Below are 10,837 nucleotides of genomic sequence, written 5' to 3' on the forward strand. Positions count from 1 at the left end.
AAAGCTGCAAAAAGGAAGCAGCCACAAACACAAGGGTGAACTTCCTCATTCTGTGCACACAGAGTTTGAAAACTCACAGAGAGTGAGCAAGAGAGGAGGCCAAACAGCAGGCTTGTTCACACGGCCCCAACACCTTTTTTTCCCACCACAAAAGAGATGAAAAAGGTGCATGTGGTATTGTAGTTTTCAGTACGTTCTTTCATACAACATCAATGATTAACCCTGCTAACCAAAACTATGAAGAGGACAACTAATGCAAGTGTCTACTTAATGGCCATTAGGCAAAGTAGAGAAATGTAGATAAACATTTACAGTGTGAAAGACTCTGTTGAGAGATTATGAATTTGTCTTTTTGACAAAGCCACTGGTCCTGAATGGGAAGTGACTTTTGGAGCACACTTGTAACATCTTCAGTTATGCATCAGCATTTGCGTTTATATTAGATGTGCGTTGATGGTACAAGAATATGAAAGTTCATTAAACATGACGTGATGGATTAAGTTCCCTTTTAATGCAGGTGTACGCTGAATACGGTAATACACTCTCAGGAAAAAAAAAAAGGTACAAAGCTGCCTTTTTAAGGGTACTTCCCCAGAATCATGCTGTTGTGCCCCTAAAGGTACAACCTTTGCCCATTTTTTCCGACCTTGTACAGCAACTCTAGATGTATCCAACATTTAAATTCTATCATAATTTAGTCATCAAACACAAAAGGAGATGTTAAGTAAGATGTTCACGCTGCTCTTTTCCATGCAAATGTGAGACATGGCATCATAGACTTAAATCTGGGTTTGATGTGGCATGTTTGAATATACATAAACATGAATGAGGTTTGAGAACTGCATGGGGGATAGATTATCAGTGAATAGCATCTTAAATTTAGGCTTTTTGCTCTTGCAAAGCTATTGCATACTTTAGCCTCAGAAGACCCACTTTCATATGGCCCACTTTTCTGGTGCATTTTGACATTTTTGGAGTTTGACAACCCCTGGTCACCTTCTAATTTCACACTGAATGGAAAAGAGCAGTGTAAACTTACTGCTAAACTTGTTTTGAAAGGAAATAGTGAAATTAAATATTCGAAGTTTGTTTTGTTCGAAACTTTCTGCCACACTTGTTTTGAAAAACTAAAATGTTCAAATGAAATGTTTCATGTTTAATTTGTGTTTTGTTATCATACCAAACTTTCTGCTAAACCTCTTTTGAAAAAAAAAAAAAAGAAGTTCAAATCAGATATTTAATTTGTAAATGTTTTGTTTTCTTTTCTGATCGTAATGATAAGTACTCTAGAGTAACCCTGAGTGATATACACTACACTACACACACATTACACCCCCCTCCCCTTACGTTAATGGACAGGAAGCCTTGCACAAATATGAGGAAAGAGAAGCAAAGACAGAGAGTCAGACAGAGAGAGAGAGAAAATAATCTGCTGACAGCTCACAGTTTGAGTCACATGACGTGAAAGAGAACCTGAATAGTGCCACAGTGGCTTTAGCCTGGTGGGTTCCATCTTGCGTCTTTCTCGCATGCACACAGCCTTAAAGAAACCGGTTATGCTCTGCTGAATAAGAGCTCAGCAGTGACAGCCACAGTGTGGTGGGACAGAGCGTGCGCGATGCATTCTGTAGATAACGTACGTTTTCACAAGATTCTGCCTATTGTCATTAGGAGATGTCACATGAGATGATACTCAAAAAAGTCAAGTGTTATGAAGACTAAAAGCTGTATGAGATGTGACAAAGTTCTCTGTGACTTTGGTGGTAATGAGAATAGGGGGTATATTATAATTGCAATCACCAAAATGCATCTGATGCCTAAGGGGGAAAAAAAAAACACAAATAACCATTTGAGGTTAAATTTATTTACATTTATTCAGCTGATTTAAATGCATTAACAAATTGACTCATCGATGGATTTTACTAGAGAAATACAGAAACAAATTATGAAATATGACGACACCAAAAATAAAATATATTTATAAAAGCTGGTTACAGTAATTCAAATAATATAAATAATGATACATATCAATTTCGCTTGAACACGTGAAAACAAAACCAGTATTTTATGCCAACAACAAAATCTGTACTTATATACCTTAAACTATAAAAGGTACATTAAGAATATTAATTGACTAGCATATAGTGTGAAGTGCACATGCATCTAAATAGTCTTAACAACAAATAGCCTTCAAGGAATGTAAAAAAGTAGTAGGCCTATTCATTTCGACTCCACACTGGTTTGTTAACCTTCACACATCCTTACCACAGCTTGAGAGTGCTATAGCCAGAAAATCGAGAGGCAGTTTTAACATTAAGTGACATGACATCTGACGCACTGATGCCATTGGCACATGCCGCTATGCTCAGTGACACTTCCGGTTTTCAGTGGCATGTGTCACAAGTTTTAGTGACACTTTTAGTGACACATGCCACTCTCCACTGACACATGCCAATGAAAATCGGACAGTTCAGTTGTGTCATTTGGACAGCCGGTTTTCAGTGGCATGTGTCAGTAAAACTTGTGACATGTGCCGATGGACTTGGGTCACTGACATTGTCACGATCATGTCTGCAGTATGTTGCCTCCAGTTGTGACTGGCAGATGAGTTGAGCAGCTGTAATTGTAACACAAAAATCCTAAATAAAAAGCTGAATTTAGTGATTTTCAAATAAATGTCCATTAAACGTATTTACAAGTTTATTATATGTTTTTCAAACATGACGTCAGTGTGTGGCACATCTGTATTTGAATGGCAGATGACACTGAATGTTGTGCAATAGCCTACCAATGCTATTGTATGTGGGTGATCACGCAGACTTCCCATTCTATACACACGGGAAAAAAATTATCATGGATCACTTGAATACCGCATTAACACTTGCATCCGTTACTGTAATCCTTTATTTTTGTATGACGCTGCGTGCACGTCGGATAGGTGTCAGTATAAATTTAACATTGGCCAGCGCCGGATTATCATCTGGCTTTAATATTTTATATAGAAATGTAATAATTATATATAAATTAAATGTAATTCTGTTTATTATTGTAACTGTGTAACAAGAAACACTATATATATATATATATATATATATATATATACATACATGCGTCAGATGTCATGTCACTTAATGTTAAAACTGCTGCTGAGAAAATCCCCCTGGGGACGTTAAAAATTATTATATGTGTAGTTTTGACACCAAGTATGAAATGCATTAGTTTCTCACTGATTTCATTAAGAATGTGCACTAAGGAAGTGCTCACAAAGTTTACAAAGTCAGAGCATGTCATTAGCAAACAGGTAATATGCTAATAAAAACACAACATTCATTTTTAAAAGGCAGCACACAGTTTTATACACAATTTATGCCTTCTTGATCCTTGATGGAGTCTTTAGTACCTGACCACTGCGTTCTGGCAACTGACTGATATATGCAACAGCCACTTGAAGCCTACCGTCCCGAATAACTTTCACTTTAAAGCAACTGTATGTAGTTTGGTGTATTTTTGCAACTTTGGCGCCCCTACAGTTAAAGAGGCTGCATGTAGAATTCGGAAACCTTCACCGGTACAGCTAAGTGAACTGCAGACAAAAAAAAAAAAAGTTTATAAATACCTTTGCAACGAACGTCCAGATGCCGTCCACGCTGCTGAGAGCGACGTTGTGATGAATATGTAACGTTAATGTGGTGAGTGCTTTGCCTTTCCTCTCAATAACAAAATGAATACCTACGCAACATAAATAACAGCGAGACTATAGACTTAGACTAGCTTGAAGTAATCCCTTTTTTGTATGACACATTGACATAACAGTACAGAATAGCTCTTTTTCAGCACTACCTGAACATAAGCCTTTATTTAATGTGTCATGGAAAAAAAAAATGTAGGGAGCGCGCGTAAATGTCACATTCTTTTAATTTCCAGTAAAAAAGGTCCTGAGACCTTTACATAAAAATCAGTCCACAGGATTTTATAGACAGCCTAGGAAGTCGGGGAACGTCTTTTAAGTGTAGTTACAAGCCGTTTACACATTGGCAATAAAAAGTGATTAATAATGCATTTATAAGGCAATCCGGTGTCCTGACATTTTATCCTACCCGTCAGATTTTCCTACCAGGGCTTACTGCGCATGCACACATCAATATTGCATCCTTTTTCTCATGCTGAATAACAATATTTAATGTATCTGCATTACTGTAAGGGTAGGTTTAGGGTTGCGGTAGGTGTAGACTTTAATAAAACACAATCTAATAGGTAGAATTTTTTTTTTATTGTTGGTTTCCGGTAGCTGTATCCCTTCTAGCCACAACCGCGAATATAACACATAATTACTGTATTTGCATTACTGTAAGGGTAGGTTTAGGGTTGTGGTAAGTGTAGAAATTAATAAACCATAATTTGACAGGTAGCATTTATCGTTGTCGAATTGTACTACCTACTGTTTTAATGGGAGGTAGCAAAATCTGACAGGGTAGCACAAATCGACAGAACACTGGCCTTCGTACCCACTCACCAAATTTATATACTCCTAACAGACATTAGGGGGAAAAAACAAAAGCCATTCACCTTATTAGAAATCAGTGTACCATCAAAGTGATTTTGAAACTGATCTTTAAACTTACATACAGTTGTTTTAATATGTCCAAATCACATGGTTGTTTTCATAAGGCTTTCTGATCTTTACCTGACCCTACACTATCAGAAAGTGTAGGCCGAATCACTAAAACCAATGAAAAATATTCATACCATCTGTACGATTTTAAGTGCTTTCTCAGAACTCAGACTTTGCGCTCAGAGAGCTCTCATGTGTGCCTTTCAGGTCCCCGCTTGTAGCGCCGGACCCCCCCGACTTGTCTCTGCAGAAAATCCTGCGAACGCTTCCCCTGAACTTCTCAGCCGCAAACAGATAGACCAGGGGATCCAAAGCCCCATTCAGGCAGGTTAGAGAGGAAGTAAGCCGGTTAGCCAGGGCTAGTCCTCTTTTGATTTGGCAGGATAGGTCTGGGTGTGAGTAACCCAGGATGAAGGTTGCACGGCTTAAGTGATAGGGCAAAAAACACACTATGTAGATGAGCATGACCAGACCAATGGTGCGGAGAGCTCGGAGTTTCAGTGCCGGCTCCAGCCTTGAACCTTTCCGCAGACTGTTCACTATCAGCAGGTAGCAAGACAGTGTGGCAATAAAAGGTGGTGTGAAGGCTACGACGAGAGAGATGAGAGCACGCCGTGAAGCCTTTTCTCTGTACAGCTGCAAGCATACAGTAGAGCCATTTACTTCTGCAGTCTGCTTGGCGACCAGTAGGGGCGCCATAGACACTATCACCAAAGCCCATAGTGCAAAACTGGCTATGTGAGCGTAGCGAGGGCGCCTGACCTTAAGGGAACGTACGGCGTGTACTACAGCAAGGTATCTATCGCCTGCAACACAGGCCAGGAAGTACAAGCTGGCGTACATGTTGACATAAAAGAAGAAGCCCGCGAGACGGCAGGGGATTTCACCAAATGGCCAGTGTCCCCCGGTTAAATGATAAGTGGCTCTGAGGGGTAAAACGAAGACGTAAAACATGTCGGCCACAGCGAGATGAAGCAGGAAGATGTTGGCTGGAGAAGAGTTGCCTCTCTGGCGGGCGAAGATCCACAGGGCAAGGCTATTGCCGTTCAGCGCCAGGAGGAAAACTATGATGTAGTAGAATCCAAAGATCATGTTCTTCACTGTATTGTCCGCAGGTGGACAGCTCTCCATGGATTGATTGGACAGCAAGGAGGGAAGTTCTGTCAGGGGGGACTCCATTTTTGTAGCTGCAAACAGAGGAAAAGAATTTTTTTTTAATTAATTGTTTAAATTAATTTAAATTTAACTGATAATATAAATGCTAATATAAAATAATTCTATCCATGTTATTGTTGAATTTATGTAAATATTCAATTAATACATGTAAAACCATATACACACACACACACACACACACACACACATATATGTGTGTGTGTGTGTGTGTTTGTTTTTTTTGGCTATTGCTTAAAATATAACCAAGCGACTTAAGACTGGTTTTGTGGTCCAGGGTCACATATATCAAAACTTAATTTTTGATTAGTAATATGCATTGCTAAGAGCTTAATGTTGACAACTTTAAAAGCTTTTTCTCAATATTTGGATTTTTTTTTTGTACCCTCAGGTTCCAGATTTTCAAATAGTTGTATCTCAGCCAAATATTGTCCTATCCTAACAAACCATACATCAATGGAAAGCTTACTTATTCATTTAAAAAAATTGACCCTTATGACTGGTTTTGTGGTCCAGGGCCCACATGACATTGAAACACATAACACACACACACACACACAGTTTTTAAGAAATACAATTTTATGATGGTTTTAGGATGGATTAAATTGATAGGCATGACAGTAAAGACTATATATATACAGGTTCCACAGAAACATTAAGCATGTATGTATGTATGAGATGGTGCCCCTAGAGAGCTGGTCCCCCTAAACAGACTGCATAATTTAAAGCTATAAATAAAAATGTGTAAAAACACATTAAAATTGATAGATCAACAAAAATGTCCATGTTTGGCACACACTTCCATTACATACCCAAACCAACCTATGCTGCATTCAAGTTAATTTGATAGAACCCAAAAAGATGTTATAAAAAAAATCAACAGAAAGATTGCACCTGCTTTGGGAATATGCTTCCAAAGTTGACCGTTGTCAAAACATGTTTACAAAAAAGGAGCAAAGGACGCAGCAGTGATACAACAAGTAACACTTTTTATTCCAGCAGCAGTAAATGTTTTCCTCTCTGCGCACTTTGAGTAGTGAGGGAGGGTGTGTTACAGCTGTCTCGGTGTTTGGCAGTAATTCAGATATTTGTGTGTCTCAGGAGTCTGAGCAGATGTCCCTGTGGAGCAGTTGACTACACACTCATCGCACCTCCACACACGCTACGCTGCATAAAGGTGCTGGGGTGCATCCGGTGGCTACACCAGAGCCACTCCTTGGATATCTGCTTACAGTCTGAGCCAGCTGTCCTCGTGGCATTCTGCTTTGTCAAATCATTGGCGTGTGCGCAGCACAGGGCAGCCTGCCTCAGATTCAGTGAGCAAACTCTTTTTGGAAGAGGCATTCATTCGAGCCCGTCATCCAATAACAGTTGCTCTATTAATAATCAGGCCGAATGAAGCATCTGCAGCGATAAGCTGAAGACCTTTTTAAGAAAGGTTCAAAGCAGGGGAGAAGTTCACCTGTTACTACTAGAGCTGTAGCTGACAAAAGCTGTAGCTGGAGTTTTTTTTATCTTTGTGATATTTTTGAAATATCATTATGAATATTGCATAATAGAAGGCTGTCATTTCAATACATTTCGAAATGATTTCAGTGACATGATGTATTGTCAGGATTACAAAATACAATAAAATGAAAAATTATATATATATATATATATATATATACACACACACACATATATATATATACAGTATATAGCAACATCTATGATGAGCATGTTTTTTATTTCGTAATTAAGATTCATTGGGGGACATACAATTTATAACTATGAATAATATATGAATACATGAAATATTTTGACATAATCTTTTAAAGCATTTAAAAAACAATGATTAATACTTCAACAATACTGCTTCACTACTTAATAATATGAAAAAAAACCAACTGTGTCTGCCAAATAATATTCATGTGGTGCATTTAACATGCAGAAATAAGCATGAACATGAAAGAAAAAGAAAAAAAAAGAGAGGACCCCGGGGTAGTTCAGGTTTCAATGTAATGTGGTGCAACTCCCACAAAACTTAATATTTATAAATTAATAAATCATAATTTGTAAATAAATAAATACTGAAGAATACATTCAGATTTGTTTTAAATAAACTCACATGTATTCAAAGAATAAGTAGGAAAATATGACTTTCTTTCTTATTTGTCAGAGAGTCCAAATGCACACTTTGGAATACTTCTCTGAAAGATATAAAAAAAAAATAGATTTTTTTCCATTTGTATTAAGCGCTAAGAGTCTTTCTTCATGACTAAAATATGCTACAAAAACATTTCACATTATCCTCTCACTGGAGTTGGAAAAATAAGGAGACTCTTCATCAATATTTTCAGAACACTACAGACAAACACAAAGTGGGTGTGTACAAAGGAGTGTCTCAAGATCCTGCCATAGGAAAGTGCTGCAGGATTTGTAACAGAGGGGGAGGAAAATCCTCAAGTCCCAGAAAATGTCAAACCCTTCTGTAATTTAAACAGATAAAAGTGGAGAACTACAAGACAAAAAGCTGTCCTGAACTCTGATTAGAGACAAAAAGTAGCGATTGAGAAATCCAGATGTATGAAACTATGAAATTATACCGTGTGGTCCAGGAAAAACACATTTACTCTGACAATATATGAGAATTTCAAATGAAAAACTATAATCCAGCAGCACCAGTCCAAGTGTTCCGTGGTCGACTTGGAAAACATGCTCCAAACCCGAAAGTCTTGAAGAACAAGGCTTCTCCACAGGCTGGAAACAATACAAAATCACTTGTGTAAGAAATAAGTGGGGGTCAAACTTGGGTTGCAATGTGACACTAATGCTCCTATACCACATCACACAAAAGAAGCAGAAGTAATCACAGGCGTGAGGCACACTGCAGATTAACCAAAGCTGAACTGCAGCTCAGCGATAACCTACATGCTTCCAGAACTTAAGGTAAAACACAGCCATAGGAAACCCTTCTCTCTTTTTTTTACATTAATACACAAATACATAAAATATGACCACATGAAAACAAACGCAGAGCAAAATTGACATTTATTACATTTTTTATATCTGATTCCCTGAAGTGATTTTGACTTACTTGCTCATTCAAGCAAAGCAAATCTTGGCCAACTAATCCTAAACCTTTTACTTTATAATGCAGTTCTAAAATTAACTTTTAAAGACTTTCTCCTCTAACCAATAAACTCACCTCATAAAATATATATGCAATAAAAAGTACATAGTTAAAATGACATGCACATAAACTAGTAAAACACAATATGATCATTACAAAAATGTATAAGTTTTGTTACATAGTTGCTTTACGTTTTGCAGAAAAGCCTAGAAAAGTACATAAAAAATTAGTTTAAATGGCATCACTTTGAATAAAAACAGTATAGAAAAAAAGTGCATAAAAATGGTTTAAATGACATGCATGTAAACTAGGTAAACAATGCAGTCATTTTATTAAAAAAATATATAAAAAACATTTCAATCAAAAATAAAAGTGCATAAAATAAATAGATTAAATGGCTTGCACTTAAACTAGGAAAATAAAAGATGGCCATTCTAATGTTTCTATACAAATATAAACAATTAAAATGCAAACAAGTTTCAATTGAGCCAGACAGCAGACACTGAGAGAAAGTAAATGAAGTCAATGAGAGACTCACCAGAGCGTTGATCCCTCAACAGCCTGTGCAGTAGTGAAGGAGTTGAGCAGAGCAGAGGAGAGGGAGTTCTGCTGCCTGTGCTTTCTTACGCGAGAGCTTCTGTTGCGCGGCAGTGGAGTTTAATGGAGTCGAGAGACTACTCTCTCAGGCTGAGCTGTGTTTGAGATACGATACTGTGGCTCTTTTTGTTTCGCCAACAAATTTGATCACAAAAACGCGGTTCGCGATGGGAAGGCTCTAATGTGACCCTTGACCTCAGCCTTTCTTTGCAATGCTATTTTCTTCTGAGGGCCACTTGTGCGCTCCACAATAACCCGAGTCAGAAGAAGCGGCACATTTCGACAGGGGGAAAATAATGGCATGCCTTGCTCGCAATGTGGAGCCGGTGGGGGATCATAGCAACGGGGACTAGCGTGCCTTTAGGTTACAAACCCCCCCACCACTCCGAAACCCCCCTCCTTCAACCATATCAATAAGCAGAAGATGAACTGAGAATTTAATGGGGCCGTTTATGAATAAAGACTAGAGATTATCCACTGTAGACTGTGGAAAGCAAGACAGATGAGGCCCCTTGGAACTCAGAGAATGAGTGAGAAGAAATCTGAGTTGAAATCACAAGGGCGAGCAGGACAGAGAATAACAGACTGGGGTCCTTGTTTCTTGGGTCCCTGCTGTGGACTGTTGGGGCATCATACATTGGAGCAGCAGAGGGCAAAAATAAGGGCACGTGATCCTCAGACAGATGTGGAGCCCCGAGCGAACAGCAAGAGCTATAATCTGTCTTTCATTCTGGAAGATCACAGCTGTGTAGGACATACATCATCTCTTTTTCTTCTGTCTGGGCCCGTCTTAAATGATATGCTAATATAGTTCGCTTTACTGAATGAGCCCACTATCCCACTATTTTACCAGAATAGGCTAAATAATACAGTGCCAATACTTGTGAGTCTTAATTGGGATGTCTTCAAGCCTCATTATATGCTGCCCCTCGAGACTTTGTTGCCCTGGGGGCAAAGCACAGTGTAACATGATTGTTAACCAGAGAAAAACCCATCTTCTGTCAGATTCAAGAGCTAAAACGGTTTGCTTTTAAACCGGACAAAACAACATAAGCATAAGGCTTATGGAATTCCATTTTTGAAAACACGCAGAAAACATTGAGCTCTATGGCAAATTATCACAATGTACAATGCTGCGAGTTACACCTCATAGTCATTTATTTGGCAAATTCACTCAAATGCACCAATAATATGATCCACTGACTGTAATGATTCATTTATATCATTTAATATTAGTCAACCAGTAATCTGACTGAAATTACAGTCTTCACATTCTGGCAACATATTGAGGAAAAACAGCTTTAAATCTTTATCACAACAGTTGGCATCCCATTTTGCAG

The 10,837-nt window shown here is 38.2% G+C and overlaps 1 protein-coding gene across 1 annotated transcript; it reads right to left on the minus strand.

The window, feature by feature from the left end:
• Window positions 1-4,496: 4,496 nt before the first annotated feature.
• On the minus strand, window positions 4,497-9,487 carry LOC107694121 (uracil nucleotide/cysteinyl leukotriene receptor-like). The gene is made up of 2 exons (XM_016493732.1): window positions 9,439-9,487; window positions 4,497-5,799 (listed from the first exon to the last, which is right to left on the minus strand). The coding sequence occupies exon 2, from the start codon at window positions 5,789-5,791 to the stop codon at window positions 4,772-4,774; it is 1,020 nt and encodes a 339-aa protein (XP_016349218.1). The 5' UTR covers window positions 5,792-5,799; window positions 9,439-9,487; the 3' UTR covers window positions 4,497-4,771.
• Between the last annotated feature and the right edge of the window lie 1,350 nt (window positions 9,488-10,837).

This window comes from Sinocyclocheilus anshuiensis, unplaced genomic scaffold (genome assembly GCF_001515605.1).
Source record: "Sinocyclocheilus anshuiensis isolate Anshui unplaced genomic scaffold, SAMN03320099.WGS_v1.1 scaffold1530, whole genome shotgun sequence".
Lineage (NCBI taxonomy): Eukaryota > Metazoa > Chordata > Actinopteri > Cypriniformes > Cyprinidae > Sinocyclocheilus > Sinocyclocheilus anshuiensis.

Excerpts from the sequence above, each read along its gene's own strand:
- LOC107694121 (XM_016493732.1), bottom strand. The coding sequence starts at position 5,791 with ATGGAGTCCCCCCTGACAGAACTTCCCTCCTTGCTGTCCAATCAATCC.